The sequence below is a fragment of the Patella vulgata genome, chromosome 4 (assembly GCF_932274485.2).
Source record: "Patella vulgata chromosome 4, xgPatVulg1.2, whole genome shotgun sequence".
In the NCBI taxonomy this organism is placed as follows: Eukaryota; Metazoa; Mollusca; class Gastropoda; family Patellidae; genus Patella; species Patella vulgata.
In genome coordinates, this window is record NC_065882.2 from 23,831,258 (window position 1) to 23,854,261 (window position 23,004).

The 23,004-nt window shown below is 33.6% G+C and overlaps 2 protein-coding genes across 2 annotated transcripts in view; both read left to right on the forward strand.

Annotated features, from left to right (window-relative positions):
- Positions 1-122: 122 nt before the first annotated feature.
- LOC126818982 (BRISC and BRCA1-A complex member 1) lies at positions 123-10,648 on the forward strand. Its single transcript, XM_050546721.2, has 8 exons — positions 123-236; positions 1,631-1,959; positions 3,169-3,227; positions 3,321-3,441; positions 4,795-4,907; positions 5,551-5,668; positions 6,320-6,406; positions 9,103-10,648. The coding sequence occupies exons 2-8, from the start codon at positions 1,693-1,695 to the stop codon at positions 9,301-9,303; spliced, it is 966 nt and encodes a 321-aa protein (XP_050402678.1). The 5' UTR covers positions 123-236; positions 1,631-1,692; the 3' UTR covers positions 9,304-10,648.
- A 2,608-nt stretch (positions 10,649-13,256) lies between these two features.
- LOC126818983 (lipoxygenase homology domain-containing protein 1) overlaps positions 13,257-23,004 on the forward strand; it is a 72,210-nt gene continuing 62,462 nt past the window's right edge. The window contains exons 1-4 of the mRNA XM_056100206.1: positions 13,257-13,404; positions 17,004-17,181; positions 18,471-18,590; positions 19,225-19,404. The gene's annotated coding sequence lies outside the window, so the exon portion shown is untranslated. The remainder of the gene's footprint in view (positions 13,405-17,003; positions 17,182-18,470; positions 18,591-19,224; positions 19,405-23,004) is intronic.

The window sequence follows — 23,004 nt, forward strand, 5'->3', positions numbered from 1 at the left end:
CTCCAAATTGAAATTCGTCGCAAATCATAAATCTGCATTAGAATATAAGCGTATGTATGTAAGGAATATCTATATTATATTACTAATAACTGTGAGGATAAAATATTATACATTATAATTTCAGTAGTCAATAAAATAGAGACAAACAACGAAACATTTTGGTTTACTAGATATTTTATTCCGGATAAGGGCAGATAACTCTGAAAGGAAGGGGGAATTTGTAAACAAAAATTAAGGTAACACAAACTAAACTTCTCTTTTTTAAAATTATATTTGTTGAATCATTTATTAATTTAATCTTTGTATTTAAATGATATGTCGATAATCTGCAGTTCATGGAGCTGATTAATTTCTAAAACATAGGATAATTACAGTACTAATATAATAAATATAAGATAAAAATAATATCCAATGGCAATATCCATTTCACTCTAATAAAATTATAATAAATACTCTTTTTTGTCACTGTGAGACTGACTGACTCAGCTGAGTTAGCAGGAGGCCTTCTCTAGTAAGCACCTGTACTCGTAACTCATACTCATTGTATGTGCTAGAAGGGGTGATCGATTGTCAGCCTAGATTCTGTACTTATTGCATTCAAGTGACACAGAATTCTGTCATTCCCAGTGACTGGGGTAGTAAACTAGTAGAATTGTGATAATTTTGGTAGAGATAATTTCATATTCAGTCAGTTGAAATTTGAATGCGAGCTGTTTCGTAACCTGGCTGTTTCATACCTAGTTCATTCGTACCTCAAACTGATTCATACTCTTCCTAGAAATATATGTTTTTGAAATAATTGATTGATTTAAATTAGAATTAGAACATGCACAGGATTTCACGTCACCTAGATTACTTTTGCAACTGAGTGATATTGATAAGACATGACGCGGCTACTATTGCAACTGATGAGTAAGTTGGGATTATTGATGATATTTGATCTTTGAAAAAAACCAAATACTGCTACTTGCCTTTTGCTCATATTTAATCTGATGTTGATTATTGAACCCATTCTAATGTGTGAGTTTTGGATTATTGACGATAATTGATGAGTGAGTTGGGATTATTGACGATAATTTGTGGTATGAATGAACTAGGTATTAAACCGCCTGCAGCCATTGATTGTCACTATTTTTGTGATTGAGAGAATTCAATTCACCGAATACCAAATATACACTAAATAAATACATTTATTTCAAATGATATTCATACAATAATACACACTACCACATATTCAATTGACTATGCTCAGAGTCACTGACCACACATTTAAATCAATAATTTTTAGAGTATGAGTGTCATAACATAAAAGCAAAAAGATGATAGACTGTACACTGTCTGCATTAAACTTTGTTTCAGTTAGATATTTCACTCCAACCACACTAACATCAGGTAGTATTCTGCAGAGGTGGATAATATGGTGAAGATTGAAGCATAGTTATTCTGTTGGCTGATTTTGTTTGACCGACCGCTTGACTTCTAAAGTAAATCCCCAAAATGAATATAGGTTTTATCTCTTTAGTATTATTAGGTTACATAATTAGTTACAAATAGCAAAGATAGATTGAGTTTTTTGGGGGAATTACCTCTTAAAAGAAAATTGTTTTATACTATTTTCTGTTTAATTCAGTTGGTGAAGAAAAGTAGGATGTGAACCCCATTCCATTTATTTTCTAACTGAGCATCGAAATAATGGAGGAATTAGAACAATCTTCAGATCATATTGAACAAACTCCTGAACCTGATGATTGTCAACAAACTGAGGATGGCAGTGATGACACAGTAGATGTAATTCCTCAATCGATTGAAGATGAAAGAGTCTCAAGTGTTAATACAATCAATGATGTGGAATCAGTTAAAATATCTACAGATTCTTCTTATATGCCTGCTGAATTGAATGAAGAAGATGAAAAACAAGTTGGTTTAGGTTTACCTAAAGTTAATTGTGTTGAAAAGATAGTAAGTTTTCTAGACAAACATGTAGTGTTATAACAAAAGGAAACAATAGATCAGCTCTTGGCATCTTAATTAATAGACAACATAAAAAAATTTGATGCACTTTGCCTGCTTTCACTGTTATGGCCTTCAGTAAAATGGTATGAATAATATGCATTAAAATTGGCCAATGATAAAGATTGGTGCACTGCTATATTCTACCTCTTCTTTTGTTGTAATTACTCAAGTAATTACGCTAATTGAATTCACAAAAAAGTGACGTCACATACATGTGTATCACTGACATTTTCATTACCATCAAGATGGCTTGCAATTAAATTATATCGTTGCTATATGGACCTGAACTTGAGATCAATCAATGAGTAATGCAATTTTCAACATACTTTCCCCATTCTGACTCAGACTAGCATACCTTAGATTTTTGGGGGCAGAAGTTTGTTGGTCAAAATTGATGTGTTTCTGAATGTTTTACTAGCATGTTTTTAACCATCAGATAAAATATCTTGCTTTAATAACTGTTTTCTGCATTCTAGAAAATGCAGCAAAAACAGCTAGTGTGTTGACATGTGACATAATTAAAATCCCAGTAAAACATCACCATGGTGAATACATGTAGTTAGAAGTTTGTTACTAGTATCAGTTTTAAAGGAAAATGACAACAATCAATGATAAGAATGCATATTAAAACCAATGATTTTATTTCCTGACAAAAATAATTAGGTTTGCTTTATTTTCTAATTGAACTCCCAGAATAAGTACTAATTTGATAATTTGATTTAGGAGTTTGATAAAAGAAATTGACCTATTCATGGACCTATAAAGCAGGCCTGAAGTAGCCTACAATTTAATATTGATTTAAACAGCCTTGACAGTGAGGCTCACCTATTTTTTTTTATTACATATGAATTCGAATATTTTGTTGATACATGATTTTTAATTGTGGTCTGAATCCGCCTGCTTAATTAACGATAAGAGTTATGCCCCTTTATTTTTGGTAAAAATGTCCGACAAGAAAAATTTTGAAATCCCATCACTGCTTGACATACGTGATGTATCTATGAATGCCATTGGTTTACACAGGTATATTATATGTACCAAATCCAAGACTGTGAGACACATGGAAAACTTTTTAAAGCAAGGATGCAGGCTAAACTATATTATTGATTTTGTACTTTCATATTTTTAAGGCATGTTTTTGGTTGTCCATTTCAGATTATTTGTTTAGACTTGAATTTTGAAATGGAAAAAGATACTTTTAGAAGTAGAGCTGGGTAAGACTTTTTCCCCCGATTTTATTTTTTTAATCTATTGCACGTTTTTTTGTTGATTTCTAATTCTGAAAGTTAATTTACTTGTTTTTTCAGTGATAAATTTACACAGCTTCAAGTTGTTCAGAAAGCCTTGAGACTATATATTAATAGTAAATCAAAGATCAATTGTGAACATGAGTTTGCCTTAGTAGTATTGGATAGTACAGCTGAATGGGTAAGTTTTCATCTACAAGGGGTATTTCCAGACCCCAAGACAATATCCTTAACGTTTGTGAGGAACTGGTTCATAATTGTCTAGCGAGAATTTTATACATTGTCATCTACATGTACTAAATGTCGAGTATAATGCTGCAAATAGAACGGAAGTGAAGCGGTGGCAAAATTCATCATTTGATAAGAAATTACGAGTATTACATTATCCTGTAAACATTTTGCTGGTTACAAGTGTGTAATCTGTGCTTGCTTTGTATTTGGAATCTTTCTTATTGATGATATTGTGTTGGTCATTCTGTAATCTAGATCTGAAAGCAAATCCAGGTACTCTACCAACCGCATCAAAAGGAGATTCTACATGGAAATGACAATTAAGTTATTTGTAGATTTGTATGGTTTCAAAAATACCTTATAATTCATATCGTCACTGTTGATACCCCAAATATTTTTTTTACTCTGATTGACTATTATCCAGTCTTTACATGAAGCTGTTGTTTGATCGTATTTGAATAAAATTATGCATCCAAAAACCAATTTATGTCTGGAGTCTTAGATTACCCATTAAAGATAACCAATTTTATTATATACCGTTTCCCGACCTTAATATATCTTAAATATTCTATTTGAAGTACAATGTATAGATAATGGGTCCAACACAATTTTTTAAGGCAAAGTATGCTTACCTAATACCATTTCTCATTTTATGTAGGAATTTTAAATAACTAATAATATTTTTCCCCACCTTTTGAAGAAAGCAAGGGACTATTAAAATGGTTTCCATCCGTCTGTCTGCCTGTCACACTTTTTGGGACACATTAACTCTGCTTCTAATTGAGCTAGAATTTTCAAACTTGGTGTAGGTGTTCATTAGGAGAATGCCTTGACGGAGGTCGGTGATCAGCATTTTCTGCTTAAGCTAAGCAGAGATACGCAATTTGATTAGTCGATGCTTTGGGAAACGATAACTTTTCTTCTAGTTAAGTGATGTAGTTTCATAATATCAGTACCTTGACTAAGTTTGATAATGAGCATTTTCGGCTCCGGTTAAACAGAGTGATAAGCAATTTGATTGGTTGAGACTTTGGAGGTCGATAACTTTGATTCTAATTGAGTCAATAATGAGCATTTTCTGCTCACATTACGCACTGATAAGCAAAATGATTGATGCTTTCTAAAAATATAAATATGCAATGAAAAAAATGTGTGTCATCTAATTACTTTTTCAATTTGGCAGAGGACAACAGCATCATCGTTGGCTTGTATTCATATTTTTTTTTAATAAACTTTATTACTGTAACTAAGAACAACTGACCCAATAAATTATGTATTAGAACTTCTTTCTTTTTCATGATAGGTGAGTGATTTCACAAACAATCCAAGGGAGATAATAGCTTTATTAGAGGATTTGAGATGTTCTGCTACTAGAGAAACAGAAACATTTGATATGTCTTTGTTATTTGATGCCATGTAAGTACTCACTCTTGTATCAGGACCATTGTCATACCCAGGCATAGACACAAACTTGCGGTCCCAAGTACACAACAGTTTGTACTTCAAAGAACCCTGGACAGTTGAAATTCAATGAAGAGTAGGCAGGAACTCCACTGCCAGGGAAAAAATGTCCCTCATATCCTATAGTACACTGCATGGCATGTGCACATCTTAATAAGCCTGGTATGACGTTAAACCCCATATCACTTCATCTCTTTACATATGGATATCATAGTTGTAAGACCAGAAAATCACACCTCTTCAACCACTGCAACTGGTCTTGACTGATAAATGAATCAGTCATAAAACCATTGACAACATAATAAGAATTTTCAGATGATAGCAATGTTATATTTAGTAGTTACTTCTTTAATTAGACAATCACTTTTGAAGATTTAGAAGAACAAACAACATGTTTTTGAATGGAGGTGAAACCGGATTTGCTTCTTTGCAAAAGTTCCACATATTACAAGCATATTATTGAAATAAAAAATTATTATGTTAGTTCTGAGTGGATGTTAAGCTTTTCTCCATTCTTTCTTCCTTCTTCATTATGTACTAAGCTTTTCTCCATTCTTTCTTCCTTCTTCATTATGTACTATATTTTTTTGTTATATAGTGATGAGAAGGTAACTATACCAACAGTAGAAGATCCCATATTACCTCCACCTTATATAGTTAGAATACTCTTTCTTTATGGTAGATCTAATTGTCTTATAGAATCAACAAACTATGAGGTAATATCTTCCTTACAGAAACATTTCTACTTTGAAATTTGTCAGGTATCTACTTGGTCAATATCTAAATCCTAACCGAAGATAGGGTGATCCAGGGATGTTTACTACTTTATGCAGTATCTTTGGTCCCCTGACAGCTAAATGACACTTGAGTACATTTTTGCCGGCTGTTTTTTTAAAATTTATTTCAGCAATATATCTTTACAAGCCTTTACAGCTTAGATGGTTCAAAGGGTCGGTCTTTTATATCGATCGAGAGAGAGAAATGGGGTTTAACGTCCACTAGACACAAACTAGGTCATTTTGGGACTAACATATGGTTCAATTTTATTGGACAGGTGGCCCTACCCTACTCCTTGTCACGTACAATCGGGGAATCAAAACCACGCCAGTTGACTCAATGACAGACCTTATGGTACAGCCGCACACGTTAATCATTCATCCATCCAACTCCCCTGTCTATTATATGGAACCTGGATTCGAGATTTTTGGTCAGTATATGCATCAAAGCGACAATTAATTTGGTTCTGACTTGGGGCCAGGTAAAATATAAAATATGGAATATTAAACAAAAAGCGAATTGAAAATATCTGATTTTACTGTTATATATTTTAGAATTGTAATTCACATGCCAATTTATTTTATTTTCAGTCACAGAAAACATTAGAATCATCACCATATGTTTTTTTTGATTCCCTGTACATACATGAACCATTATCAGAAGAAAATAAATGTGAAGTAAGCTTTTGTCTATTTAGTATATAAACTTAAACTGTTGATCATCAGTTGCATTTTTGGACAATATTTCAATTGCCCAGCTTAATCTAGACTAAAATGTACTCAGATTGTTTATTTAGCATTTAATTAAAGACTCTACAGGCATGATTTTAACGCTATAGAATTCCTTTTAAAAATGGTTCAATTAGGCAACACAAATAAAATAAGTTGTTTCTCGGGCACCGCCCGCACGCAAAATTGGTTGCGCGTGCGGCCTATTTATTAGTCTTGATGAAAAATAAAAAATATGTAACGCCCGCCCGAACATCGATAAGCAAGTCATAAAAAGAATATGCCGCATGTATCTACATGCCCCATACGTGAATATCCATTCAAACGTATTAAACTGATTTAGATGCAAACGCTCATTTACGGGTCTTTTTCATTGATATCGAAAGAACCTCCATTTTTGTATCACGTGATTTTAATTACCTCCCCTTGTGAACTAGAATTTGATTCGTGTTAAACACCGAAAGTGATTGACAACAATGCAATGTATTTCAATCATTCGATCTTAATCGGCTCATTATTGCCGGCTTCAGTCGGTCCATGTTTGAAAAAATCCTACTTATAAAACAATGAATCGTAGAACAGGTTAATTATTATAACTTGTGGCTACGAATACGATACGATGATAGTCACCATACCTTAGTCAGAATCTGGGTCATTAGCACATTTAACAGTAGTTTTGATAATCCGGAAAATAATAATTGGATTACACATTTGATGGTTTTACTGACCAGTTGTTAGTTGAATTTAAATAGTCATTCGATATAAACCCCAGATAGAACACTGAATATCCTGAGAAACACACCGAATATCCCGAGAAACAGTCATTTCCCGAATCCCGATGACACGTGACATGCATTGGTTGGAATTAGGTCAATCATTATAAACCAGCGATACTAGATTTAGATCTAAGTGTCGTTTACCGTGATGATTATTTTTGATACACATGCTGACAGAGGCTTACTCTTTAAAATATTGTCGTTATTATGGACGTCTATTAATAGTCGTACGGAATTTTATTTTAAACCAATTTTAATTATGGTTGTCACCATTACCATTAGTAAGCTACATTACGTGAATTAAATATGGAAAATTACTTTCCCTTCAGTCAGTGTTCAGTGTTTGAGTAGACTTGATTTTTGGGTTTATGTTCTAAGTATGTATAATATATAACTGAAAGCAAAACCGTAGACGAGTAATGACTTTCTCATTAAAAAAAAATAAAAATACAAGGCCGCCCTCCCGCCCCAACAATTTTCAACAATAGCCAAATTTTATTTTGCACCATCCTCTAGCCAGAAATGAGGTAAAAAAAAAAATAACCCGCCCTCCCCCTTATAGTTTCAGCTGTCAGTTGCCCGAAAAACAAGACATTTATTTTGTGTAGCCTTACATTCAGTATTTACAAAGATATGTCAAATTGAAAATTCCATTCATCTATGCTGCTCCCCATGTAACGTGACAGCTGCCATCTTTATTTGCCATGAACCAAATTGATGGACCTGTTTTAAATCTGATTGAATCCAAGCGGGGTGATATTCTACTTTTGATTTTGTTTTTTTAATTAAACGTTAAATAATCAATCTAAGTGATGGGGTGGATTAAACCGCAAGAAATTTGATAGTTTCCTAAAAAATGTAAATTACGAATGGTCACTTTGAGAAAACAAACCAAAATATCAATCAACGGTATTTAAAGGTGCATTATTCAAGAGCTAAATTTGCCTATTGCAGGTCTTTCTTTAGGCCCTACATGTTATATAAATTATCAATTAGACATTTATTAAAATGACAAGACCATTATCAACTTCCAGTTTCCTCCCACTGTTAAAGACCCCTACGCGCAAGCGAATTATTGAAATAAAATTGAACCCTATGTAAGTCCCGAAATGACCTAATTAATGTTGAGTGGATGTTAAACCTAATTTCCCTCCCTCCATAATCAACTCTTGATGCCATCAGATGCTCGAGATTTTAACTATATTAGAACAGTTTTGTCCATTTAATGATTTAATTTAAAAATGGAGGCGCGAGCCTAAGTCTCAAATGTACCAGTACCGTGGTTACGATAATAAACAATCAATGCACACATCATCTTATCAAAACTATAAACAGTGATAACATAGCTCAGGATAAAATAATTTGAATGAAATTTTCAATATATTCATTTTGCATTATCTATTTTTGAAATATTATAGCAAGAACAGACAGCTCTTTATCAAAATCTTACATGATGTATCTTTAATTAGATTAAAAAGATACCTTTCAAAAGATTTTACCCAACATTTAATAGGATTCCCATGAAATACTGAATGGAATTTAAATATTTTTGGACTTATAGTTAATATTCATAATTATAGTTTGCAAGGGATTTAAATTCCAATGATGATCAGCGACTTTAACAAAATTTAGTAATCTGTTCACTTGACTATTTAAAAAAAATAGCCTAATGATGAATTTAGAGAAGTTGATTTAAATTTATAAAACATATCCTAAATTTTTGTATGATCATATACAAGTTTGTTCCTGTGACACACGTTCATTGATTTTAAGCGTGCAGATATTAGACTTATGACTAAAATGTCCATAAAACTTTTCCCCAATATCAATTCTTCACAAGGGTTTTTTTTTTGTATCACTATATTTCAGGAAATATTCAACAGATTATGTAAGCTGGACCATCGAGGATTCTCCTACATATTTGAAGTTTCTAAAAACCCAACAAAATTATATGTTTATATGGCTCAGTTATTGGCACATCCTTTACAAAGAGACACACAGCAATCAGCTGCTTATAAGATACGACCTTTAACCCCTGTAGATCAAAATGTGCCAAATTTTCTGACTTAGTTTATGGCTTGTATAAAAGGACATAGTAACTTGATGCAGTGTGTACCATGTACTCAAAAGCATATCCAGGGAGTCCAGTAATTTTTCATGATTATGAGTGGCAATGTAAGCTGTCATCCACCTCATTCAAAACACTGCAGAATAATTGCTTACTTTACTCTTCATTATATTTATTTGAGCATTTCACATTACTGTCATAGTGTAGCACAATCTTAGTGCTAACAATAGATCAGTTTAGTAAATATAGCATTTATTTACAATGGGAACAGAATATGAAACAGATACATAAATACAACCAGAACATCAACAATATAGGAACTTAAACTATACAGGAACACATCAGGATGGTACATTAACTATAGTAAATCCACCATTCTGCCCCTCTGCCAAGACAGCGGCTGAACTTGGGTGAGTCAATGCACTTGTCCAAGCCTCTCTTCTCCGTCTCTACTCTTCTCTTCTCCTCCCCGCTCATCTGTCTGTCAGCAAACTCCTGGTTGTATAGCCTCCGACAATAGGGCAAGTGGATAAGAGTCATGCATGATCATATATGGAATTGTCTATTTATCAGGTCATGGTATGATTAACTGACCAGATGCGTATTTCCTTTGAAGTCATGCGGAGCTTGTACACAGGTCATATGTACATGTAGCTTGTAAATATGGGATTAATTACATGTTTAATTAGAATGTGACTAACAGAAGTATATACAGAGTTGAAAAACTCAATATCATATATATTATCAAAACCCAGCTGGAGGTCAATAAGTTCTATGCACCTAAATGATCGTTCAATTTGATGAAAGTTATGGAGTACTTTGTCACAATAGCTAATGATTTTTGCTGTATTTATGTATTTAAACATAACAAAGACAAACAGATGTGAGCTGTCTTTGTATTATGAAAACATGATTCATGTTATCACTTATTTTGTAGAGTCATGTTATTTCAAGCAACAGTTAATATCTATATACTTATCTATATTATTGTCACATGTAGAATTATTATAGTATACAGTGTGAAGATTTAAAGACTAAAACCATTTACAACTGGTATATTGAATGTTAAACTTGGCAGATTTGTCTTAAATATTGAATACAATCTAATTTGGGTATACTTACTGTATAGCCAAGTCACTTCAAATTAAAAATATTTTTTTTTATCTCCAACCTAATAAGGCCACTTTAATTTTTATTTCAAATGTCTCTATATCAAATGTTTAATTTAATGTCTGTTTGTTTTATAAAGCATGTTTATGCATGGGAATTAGTATCAATGAAATATAAATCAATTTTGAATGCGAATTTAAAATGATTTGTTAAAATTAAAGATATGTTCTTATGACAGTCAGAACTTTAATTATTTTGCAATCCATTAAACCCAGTATCCCAAAATTGAAAAAAAGCACACTAGTCTTGTAATTTTAGTTTTCCCGTTCTTCGGGCAAGCTATATTTCAGATACAAATAAAATTGGAAGTTTTAAACAGATGTCGCAGTTGTCCTGGAAAGAATATATCTTTTATTGATATAGAAGTTAAAGACAGGCATGTCATTCCTGATTATTTTGTAATTGCCCCCCGGCCCCGCCTTTCGAAGAAAGCAGGGGACTTTTAAAATGGGTCCGTCTGGCTGTCCATCCGACCGTCTGTCCGTCACACTTTTTGGGACACAATAACTCTTCTTCTAATTGAGCTAGAATATTCAAACTTGGTGTAGGTGTTAATTAGGTCAATGCCTTGTTGGAGTTCGAAGATGAGCATATTCTGCTTAGGGTAAGCAGAGATAAGCAATTTGATTGGTTGATGCTTTGGGACAGAATAACTTTAGTTCTGATTAAGCAATAAGCAATTTGATTGGTCAAGACTTTGGAACACAATAACTCTCCTTCTAATTGAGCTAGAATGCACAGGCACTTGAAGGGATTAAAATAAAACTTCTTACTACTTCTTACTACTGCTTGACTATATATTATAGTATAATATATAGTCAAGCAGTAGTAAGAAGTTTTATTTTAATCCCTTCAAGTGCCTGTGCTAGAATGTTCAAAATTGGTGTAGGCGTTTATTAGGTGAATGCCTTGATGGAGTTCGAAGATCAGAATCTTCTGCTGAGGGTAAGCAGAGATAAGCAATTTGATTGATTGATGCTTTGGGACACCATAACTTTAGTTTATATTAAGTGAGAGTGATGAAACTTGGTGTATAGTTTCATCACGTCAATACTTTAGTTTTAATTAAGTGAGAGTGATGAAATGTGGGGTAAGCAGTTTGATAAGCAATTTGACTGGTCAAGACTTTGAAACGCAATAAGTCTCCTTCTAATTGAGGTAGAATTTTCAAACATTAGGTGAATGCCTTGATGGAGTTCGGTGATGAACATTTTCTGCTTACGGTAAGCAGAGATAAGCTATCTTTGACTTTGATTATATCTGATAGAGAGTGACGAAACTTAGTGTATAGTTGATAATCAATTTGATTGCTGGATACTTTTGAAAAAGATAAACGTGCAATTAATTAGTATGTGTCATCTATTATTTCGGAATTTCGGTGGGGGACATCAGCTTCACTGTTGGCTTGTTTATAGAAGGTAATGTCGTAAAGTTTAACTGACTCAACCACCTTCCTTCAGCATTATATGGTGTAACATGAATTGGACTAAAATCATTTATGCGCAAGCATGTGAAGAATAGAAGCCTTAAAGGAGTGGGCCACCTACTCAGCAATTGTAAATTTGTTATATTTCATACATTATCCAATATTAAAATTGTTAACACAATGCAGAACCCCAAGTACAAATTATTTTACCTTAATATTAACAAATTGAGACGCCAACTGTGACGTTATAAGAGCACGTGTCAGTCACTGTTTATAAACATGCATGTACGGTAGTATAGTAACCGTTCGCTGTAAACAGGTGACTGTAATTGAATAAGTTAGCGAGTATTCACAGAGAATAAAAACAAAGACGAGTTCTTAGATTGATTGTTGATGAATAAGGGAAGAAGAACAACTGTTAACAAATGGAATTGCTCGATATAGAAATATCCAATTAAACAAGTTTTACCTTTTACACAGGACACCATTAATTACTACGATATAGTGCAAAAGTTATAGTCCTCCCTCTTTCTCTCCTTTTGCATGGCGATGTATGTTGACTTTTTTATATAGAATCGAAGGAAAGGGTTTGAATATACATTTTCTGTCAGGTTTGCGTTAATATTGATGATTTTGAGTGGAATGGATATATTATTGCTTACGTTGAAATGTATGCCGGACATTTACATGTTTACTTTATTATGCTAATTCCAGTTTCTTTGTCTATCTCAAGATTCCCGTGGTGAAACTCATACCTGCTTTTAAGCAAGAGGTTGTCACACATGTTGCTCCATCTGTGGTAGAAAGCGTTTAACCCAACGAAAATTTGGTCGCTCTTTGACCATCTAAGCAATGAATCCCCAATAAATAGGGCAGAATTTTGATTTCGACCCTGAACCGAGAAAACGCGCCAGTACGCGGGCGGTTTATTTACCGGAACTCGGTGAACTCATTGGACATAAGGCGTTGTTCTAGACGGGGTCGAATTTGTTATTATACGAAATGTCATACCTAAATGCAAATTACTATAGTAAAGAAATAAAATGCATTGCTTTAGTCCGATTTCAAAAGTTTGTAAGCGCGTTGTATAATATTACCCAAAAGAATTTTAATAATTTTATGAATGGTTTGGATAGAATTTTCATTGAACCCTGTTGTTGTTAGTTAGTTGTATTTTACGTCCGCTATGTCGCTATCAAATTAAACACTTTCGCCTGAACGGATGTATATTTAACTTAATTTTATATATGTATCTCTATTCGCCAAAGTATATAAATGCCCTTTTGCCCTTGTTATGTATTTGATTTATTTTTCGGTATACCGTTCAAAATATGCCAGCTAATGTACGTACCACGTGAATATAAATCGGTGCATCCGGGTTCGTTTTCCATGTAAACATATACGTTGTCTTAGTATACATGATATCGCATATATAAAGAAGGTCACTTCAACTATTACAGGTTGTCTGCGATATCATCTATTTCACGCACTCCATCTGCAGACTACGGTAGGTTCTCATTACTTCTTATAGATCTATTGGATTATGATATTGACACTTTGAATTTTTGACTCTTAAAGGAGCAAAATCGCTAATATTTGGGACCTAGAAATTGACACAATTGGGTCGCAACGCATATAATAATAATGTAATATGAATGTATATAAATTGATCTACATTCAATCGAATCCGTTTTTATTGTAATTTCAAATCAGTTATGTTCGGCGAAATACGCCAGTTAAGTCTCAATCAAATGGCAATCTCTAGTGTCTGGTTATTCCAGTCTACACGGGTAGTATTTATTGCACATGCTCTCCAGATAAGAATATGGCGTCACCGTTTGACATGACTTGTGGAATATGTCTAGCCTCGTTCTTCGAGTCCCTTGTTACAAATGGCACTGAAACGCATTATGATACACGATTCGTGCACTGTAACAATGGTACAATGTTTATTTTGTATAGGTTCCAAGAAAAGTATTTATCGGGTGGTTATTTCCAATAAAAGTATGGCAATTTTGGTATATATGGAAAGTAGAGATATCCAATCTTACTAGAAAAATACTGGATTCCCCGAAAAACACTCATGGAGCGTATACAGGACAAAAAAGTAAGGGTTCCCCTAATCGACAGCCCGACGATTAGGAACACCTGCACGCGTGATGTCCAGGTTGCACGCGAAGATTGAGCGCTTGGTGTACATGTTGATAAACTTTATGAAGAGTTAGACGTACAATACTTATTTTAGGGGGTCTTAGCATGTCGAAAATGATCAGAACCAACACACTTTGAAACCTGTTTAAAAAATACGTAAAAACTGTCAAATCGAAATCTCTCCGATTTATTTTCACAACGATTGTATATACATAATGGTACTAGTTATCTGAAAAACAATTTAATAGTTTCAGTGTTGGACTCCAGGCCGCATGGATTTCCGAGAATCCTAGTCTAGGAAAACCGACGTTATTCTGTGACGGGAAAACACGTATCTGACGACGAGATTAAAAGTTTGCAAATTTTTTATGAGTTTTTATGAATTTCGCCGGGACATGGATGCAGATAAAACCGACGAATGCATTGTACGTAGTAGTTCACAGGATATGTATGTCGTATTGGTGAATGTTAGCGGGGAAAATTTTGGCAGGCTTTGTGACGCGGCCTGCAGGCTGGAGTCCAGCCATGAAACTATTCAACTGTTTTTTTCAGACAACTAGTATCATTATGTATAGCATTCGTTGTAAAACTAATTCGGAGAGATTTTGATTTAACAGTTTTTACGTATTTTTGAAACAGGTTCCGAAGCGTTTTGGTTCTGTTATGCAAGATCATTTTTGACGTTCCAAAGTAAAAGTTCGGTGCTAAGACCACCTAAAGATAAATTTTAAATGTTTCTATTATTAATTAGAACAGGTTTCGCTTTAGTTTTTTTTTATATTTTACGCTGACATTTATTACTTTAAATCTTCCTAGTGCTAAAACGGAAAATTTGACCTTTTGACATCTGGGCCAATCTGGGGTCACAAAGAACAAAGGTGAATTTATTAAGTTTACATTTTTATTGAAAGTGTAATTATTTTCGATCATTTTCAGCTTATTTTCATGATACAAGAATGACTGCGCATTCACTATCAGTGCAAATGAACCCATTTGACTTTTGACCCCGAATATCTCGAAAACGCCCCAACGGCAGTGGCGGCGCCAGCCGTCGGTGATTGGAGGGGCAAATCTGGGGGCAAAGTCCAAGGTTAAGGGGGCAAAGATACGAGCTTCAACTAGGGGTAGGGGGCCTCCCCCAGAAAATTTTGAAAAACAGGTTGCCGGAAATGCAGCCTGGCAGTATTTCAGGCACTGATCGATGAGGTAAAGTGTCAAACGAACGGACTTGCGAATCACGACGAAGCCCACTCACGAGCGTCAAAGTAGGGAGTCCTCCCCCAGATAATTTTGAAAAATAGACTGCCGGAAATGCTGTCTTACAGTATTCCCAGGCACCGATCGTCGAGATAAATAGATCTGACCAGATACCGTCCGTCGCCTGATCACTAGTTTATCTGACTAGAGAACAAAATGTCAAACGAATGGACTTGCGAACCTCAACGAATTCCCCTTGTGAGCGCCAAAGTAGCGAGTCCATTGGGGACCTCGCCAAGAAAATTTTGAAAAATAGATTGTCGGAAATGCTCTACAACATGCAAGTTTATGACTGAGTGGGGATGTGGGATTTATTCACCGTAGAAGGTATTGATCACCGAAACGTATCACAAATACTTTTTTTATTTTCTAAAATTATTGGGGGGGGGGGGACAGAGGGCAGACCAGATTAATGGGGGGGGGGGGGGCAAACATAGCCGTTGAAAGCAAATGTTTCTAAAAGTTAAACACTATGCAAGAGCTAAACCTGCCTATTGCATGTCTTTCAATAGATTTGAATCCGATCTGCTGTTCAACGTCCGTTGATGATTAAACGCAAAAATAGATAACCGAGACGTTGTTAATTATCGTGACAGTGCTAACAAAGAAAATCGAGGCTACAAAGATTTTAAAATAAGGTTTTCTCGGCTTAGGGTGAAGCAATTTGATTGAAATTTTTAGCATATTCCCTTTACATCATCTATTTTTTTTTTAACTATTATAGTGAAAACTGCCAACTCTTTATTAAATTTTCCATAATGTATCTTTAACTAGTGCTTACATCCAATATAATAGTACAGCTACACTTTTATTTTGGAGCGGTGGGTGCTGTTGCCTGCCATTTTGTATATAGTTGTCACATTGGACAATCTGATTAAAACACAGATCCTATTTCGTTTCTTTTTTTATAGTTCAAAATTTCGTTTTACTTGTCTTCACTACACTAGGATATGGATGAGTTGTTATATTACCGGCGTTCTGGTTGAAATGAGGAATTAGCCAATGAAACGGTCTGTTACCGCGAGTTCTTGGCGTTTGATGCATGTATGTTTTTGTATGGGAAGATTTTATTTAAAAAATATCGAAGTATTTTACACCATAAAACTGCATTGCAATTGTGTACCAGGATGTTGTTGTCATTGTATTGTCGACAATCAAATACTATAATAAATGTTAAACTATGGGAAACCAGGATAGTATTGTGCTAGTTGAACAGGACTTGGGGAAGATGGGTTAAGTTAATATTGTCGAGTCATTTGGACAGCAATCCCGATACAAAGATATTACATACTTGGGGAAAATCATCAGTTTCTGAAACCTAGATTTTAAAAATCTTGAACCACAAACTTCCTGTTACAAACTTTTGAAAACTATATCACGTATTATGTAATTCAAATTTCATATATATTTAGATTTGGCCAATATATAATATATATTATAGGCTAATGTTGTTTGATAATATGTTCTATAAATGAAGTTTATAACCGCCGTTAAGCTTATTTTTAACTTTTAATCTCCGATTATTATACATGAAATCGGACCTGAAAATATTGTGACCTTAATCATTGATTGACCTCCGTATGTTTTCATTTAAAAGGTCATAATGACTAGTGTGTAAACGTGCTGAGTCAAACGTAATAGCTTATCATTTTGTCGTACATATTTAAGTCGTTTTTTATTTAAATATTATTTTTCCAGTCCTACTCCAATATAAACATTATTTTATATACCTGTATCAACACTGAATACAGTCATGGTGAAGATCTGGCTTCGAGATTCTGATGAATCGAATCCATCTCTTCCTCACCAAACATCTCCACCGATATTCCTAAGTACTGATGAATTATTTCAACGAACTGGTGTCAAATATATCCAGGTAAGCATTATTTTGTAATGCCTATTAGCGGATATAGCCTTTGTCTAGCAGTATCCTTATACTATATTCAAAGTTGTTTAAGGCGTTCCGTGGGCTTGTGTGCCAATGCTGCAATGTCACTTGCTTTGTTATAGAGAACCGTTGGAACCTCTACACAAAGTTCTCAAGTCTTTGATTTTAGATTAAATCCCAAAACCTTTACCAGCATTCCTCCTTCTAGCTTGATGTTTCAACAGTTGTTAGAAAATACATTACCTCTTTTAGCTTATCGAAGCATTCTCTCGTGTCAATTATAAGATCCGCCCAGACCCCCCCCCCCCCCAACACACACACACACATGTCAGTAGTGCAGGGTGGAGGACCTGGCAAGGACAGTGTCTTGTCGTTGGGTGGGTCGAGAAAACGGGGTCCCGTGTACACAAGAACCCCGTACGTAACTAACGTACGAAAATTAATTGGTGGCTAGCTTTTTTTTCGCACGTATACAGTGAATGGCCATTTTGCTCAGTAATCCCAGCTAAAATTTGGCTATTTTCTAAATTTGCGTTAAAGTTTAAAATATTTGTTTTAGAACTGAAACACATTAACTATTAGTCAATCCCAACGCTAAAAACATCAACAGAATTGATTGTGTATTATCTGAAATAGACCCGACCGACGCACAAAATAGTGCAATATGGCGGCCTCTATGAACAACCCTCGCAGACGCTGTCATTGAAGACAACGTCAATTCTATGAGTTGTAGATGTTATTTTTGTGAAAAAATCATTGGAAGAAGAGAGAACATGTTGGGACTGTACGAATTATTTAGTCTTTATGGGTGCAACGGACACAATGCTGAAGATAAACCTATTGTTCACAATGTTGACCTCATGACCCATTGACGCCAATGTCCATACTGCACGCAGCGACCCATCTACGTCATACGTTTCCCAGAATGTATTCTCAGCCGGAGCTAGCTGTAGATAGGCAGCCTAAGTTTGGGATGGCCAATGTCATGACCTGTGATGTGTCGATCACGTGATATGGATATCATGGCTACTGACTGTGTCTGAGATACTTCTCCGCAGGTAGCGTGTCTCAGATGTTCAGAATGACAAGAACCCTTGACGATTGTAACTCGAAATAAGAGTAGGCCCTAGCGCAACTGTTGGGGCAAAATTTCTCTCGTAACACATTGTATAGCGTATACCAGTCTTCATTAGTGTCGGTGCAGAAAAGTAGAACGTTAAACCCCATTGCATTCCATCAATCTTTTTAACCGAAGAGCTCGTATTACTTTTATATAGGTATCGGACGATGCTTGTGATGATGAAAATCAGCTAAAAGAACTAAGAATAAAACATGGATATGAACACTATGATTGGTTGGAGATTATTCCCGACACCACAGAAGAGCATGCAAAAAGAGTAAGTTTATTTGTGTTCTTTTAATAAATGTTTGTTTCAGACTGTAGATCATGCAGGTCTGTGAGAATAATTTAGAAACATACGGTCGTCAATAGTTCGTCGACCCAGCTACTAACCACTAATTGTCACAATTTCAATCTCAGTCTAGATGGTGTTTTTTTATAACTTGTGCGGTAAAGAGCTAGAACGATTAGGCCTTGTTTATGCCCCCCTTTCCAACTCTTCGTATGGATTTCGTCCCGACACACATAATCTACAACCAATTCTTGACGACCATTGCGAATGCCCCAACTGCCAGCCACCATCCCCGCGGTCCGGGTGAGGTTACTTTAGTTATCACTTGTTCTCACGAGGAACCCTTAGCACACTTGCCACAAAAGAGGCCAGTGATGAAAGCCTTTTACTATTGTCAACGTTTGACTAAGATTTGCATTCTGAACACAGAGTCGCGCAACCAATAGGGATATATTATATTCCTGTGCAGGTATTTATTTTTTCCATGATAGTTTCGTTGGGGGATACAAATTTGTTAAACGTCAAATTGTTGAAAAGAATGCACCGGAAACACATAATAAATTATATAATTTATGCAAGATATTGATAGTTTGTTGGGGGTTTTGTTGTTTTTTTTAAGATGGCCAGATTTTATGAGGAACATCTACATGAGGATCCTGAAATACGTCTAATAACATCAGGGAACGGTTATTTTGAAATCCGTGACACAGAAGAAAAATGGATACGTATTCACATGACTCGTGGTGACTTGATTGACCTACCACCAGGAATATATCATAGATTTACTTTGGACACAAACGTGAGTTTAATTATTTAACGTTTTTACACGCCCACATAATATGACATATTGTCGTCACCTTCGCCTGTCTATGGTGGCCCATGGTCGCAATAGCGTTTTTTGGGTTATTTTTGGTATTGCATTTAAAATAATAAAAAATAAAAGTACAAAAAAAAAAAAGAAACATTTTTTTTTTTACAAAATAAAAAAAAAAAATCTTTTAAAATTTAAAAAAAAAAATCTTTTTAAAAATTTAAAAAAAAAAAAATCTTTTTAAAATTTAAAAAAAAAAAAAACTTTTTAAAATGAAAAAAAAAAAATCTATATATATATATATATATAAAAAATAATAAAATATATTTTAAAAAAAATAAAAAATAAATAATATTAAAAAAAAAATTAAATGAAAAAAAAAAAATTGAAAAAGAAAAGATAAAAAATAATTCCCGACGTGGCCCATCGTCGCAATAGTGTCTTGAGTATCCAGACCCAGTATATAGCTATCATTAGACTAGAGCGACCAGAAACATTTTGTGGCCCATTGTTGCAGTAGTATCTCGATTATTATGTGTGGGATCTATGAAGAACGTATAAACTCGAACGACAAGAAACGAGTCTGTAGTTATCTCACGTCAACATAATTGTAGATACTTCAATTTTGATTAGCTAAGCACTAAAATAAATCTAATATTATCTATTATCCAATCAAATACTAAAATCTGAATTTTATCTTAGTAAAACAGGCCCCAGACGAAGTCCACGTAGGCTATCATGCTCTATTTTGTCTTTGAAATTGATGTTGTCCGCCATCGCACTTTCGCACCTCTTACCCGTTCCTGTGGTCGTAGCGGGGGACTAGCGATGACCTCAGGGAGAGCAGGGGTTTCACAAAAACTGAAGCTAAAATCACTAACATAGATTTTAAAATCAAAGTGAAATTTTAAATTTATGCGTTTCACGAAGATCGATTGTAACTTAAAATTTAATTTTAATAGATTTTAGTTAAAATTACTTGTGCCTTGATGTGAGGTAACTATAGACTGGTTTCTTGTCGCTCGAGTCTATACCATACGTTCTTCATAGATCCCACACAGGATAATCTGAACGATTCGAAATCACGCCAGTTGACTCAATGACGGGCTTTATGATATGACAGGCTTTATGATACAGCGCGCACGTGCTAACCATTCGCCCCCCCCCCCCGGCTACTTAGTAGTAGTAGGCCTATACTTCGAGGATTAGTTTCAAAGTTGTTAACTACTTTTGAAATTCGACCTCAGGGAGACCAAGTGTTTTAAAAACATTACATAAGCCTTTTGAGGGGAGAATAGGCCTTGCGCACTAGTAGGCCGAATGGTGTCATTAAAGTCAATGACTTCAAACGTCATTATGTATGTAGGCCTAGTTCTAGTTAGACTGGATAAACTAGTCTAAATGACGCTAGACTTCTATAGTCTATTAATTATACATTTCTATTGACTTGCATATGTATAAATACATATATCCAAGTCCATAGACGTCATGGGTGGAAAAATTGTGTTTCACGTGTTGATGTCTGTTAACCTTTTTCCTTTCGGAAGGGGAGATAACTACAAACTCGTTTCTTGTCGCTCGAGTTATGCTACATAGGATAATCGAGATACTATAGCAACAATGGGCCACGAGGTATTTCTGGTCACTCGAGTCGAATGATAGCTGTCGTAGGCTGATTTTATACTGAGTCTGGATAATCAAGACACTATTACGACGATGGGCCACGTGCAGAATTCTTTTTTTGATTTTTTCTATTTCACTTATTTTTTTTTTTTAATTAAAATGTTATTTTTTTTTATAAATTTTTTTAATCTTAAATATTTTATTAATTTTTTTTATATAGATTTTTTTTTATTTTAAAAAGATTTTTTTTTTTCTTAAATTTTAAAAAGATTTTTTTTTCTTTTTAATTTAAAAAGATTCTTTTTTCTTTTTAATTTAAAAAGATTTTTTTTTCTTTTTAATTTAAAAAGATTTTTTTTTTCTTAAATTTTAAAAAGATTTTTTCTTTTTTTTTACTTTTATTTTTTATGATTTTAAATGAAATACAAAAAATAACCCCAAAAACGCTATTGCGACCATGGGCCACCATACCTGTCCTTACATAACCCGTCATTACATAGTCTGTTGTTGTTTTGAGCTACAATTCTTGTAGTTTTTGTTTTGGGTGGATTGTAACATTGATCAATTTATTGATCGCAAATTTCTGACTAATTTCACCCATTAAAAATCTTGTGAACCTCGATATTATGGGGCGCCGTTTGTAAATTAATTATTTAGCTTTTTATATAGCAAAAAACACTAGATTTAATTTAAATTTATATATATAGTTAAATTTCGACTTTTGTGCAAATTTTTCACTTTTAATATTTAAACTAAAAATACAACAAAAACTCAATATTTAACATAATATATATAAATATTTCTTGATTTGTCTCTATTTTCATATTTAACATTTAGCATTGAATATTAAGACCAAAACAAGAGATTTGATGATATATAAATATTTAGCTAAATATTTAGTTAAATGTTTAAACATTTAGCTAAATATATATTTAGTTAAATGTTAAAATATTTAGTTAAACATTTATATATTTAGTTAAACATTTATATATTTAGCTAAATAATATATATTTAGCTAAATAATATATATTTAGCTAAATAATATATATTTAGCTAAATAATATATATTTAGCTAAATAATATATATTTAGCTAAATAATTATATATTTAGCTAAATAATTATATATTTAGCTAAACATATAGTTAAATTTACAAAGCGCAACCGTACCACGCCGTTTGTAAAATAATTATTGTTGTAAGCGACTTCACACTAAACGATGACGTAGTGTACAACTTTCCATTGACTGCACCTTGCCTTGATCTGTGCGAACGGCACGGAGTACCGCGGCCGTGATTCGGGTTACAAGTTCGTGGTCAGCTTCCATTTCTAATTGCTAGTAGGCCTATTGTGCCAAGGCTCACGTGTCGGGTACACGTCATCATTTTATGCGCAGTTTTTTGTGTCGCTTACGATAATAGAAATATTGGCGGGACCACAAATATATATTTAGTTAAATATTTATACATTTAGCTAAACATAAACTGTTAACTGTTTATATATTTAACTAAATATATATATATTTAGTTAAACGTTTATATATTTAGTTAAATGTTTATATATTTAACTAAATATATATATTTAGCTAAATGTTTATATATTTAGCTAAATGTTTATATATTTAGCTAAATGTTTATATATTTAGCTAAATGTTTATATATTTAGAATTTAGCTAAATGTTTATATATTTAGAATTTAGCTAAATGTTTATATATTTAGCTAAATATTTAACTTTAGATTTTTCAGTGATTTAGTATTTAGCATTTATACCTACGAAAAACAGCACATTTAGCTATATATTTAACTAAGCGATGTGAAATCAAGATATAACATTTAAAGTTTTTCATAGACCAAAAACTCGACTTTTAGCTACAATATTTTTTGATATTTACATATATGCCATTTGTGTTCTAATATTTATCTAAATATATATATTCGGAGTTAAATCTTATGTTTTTTGCTATATA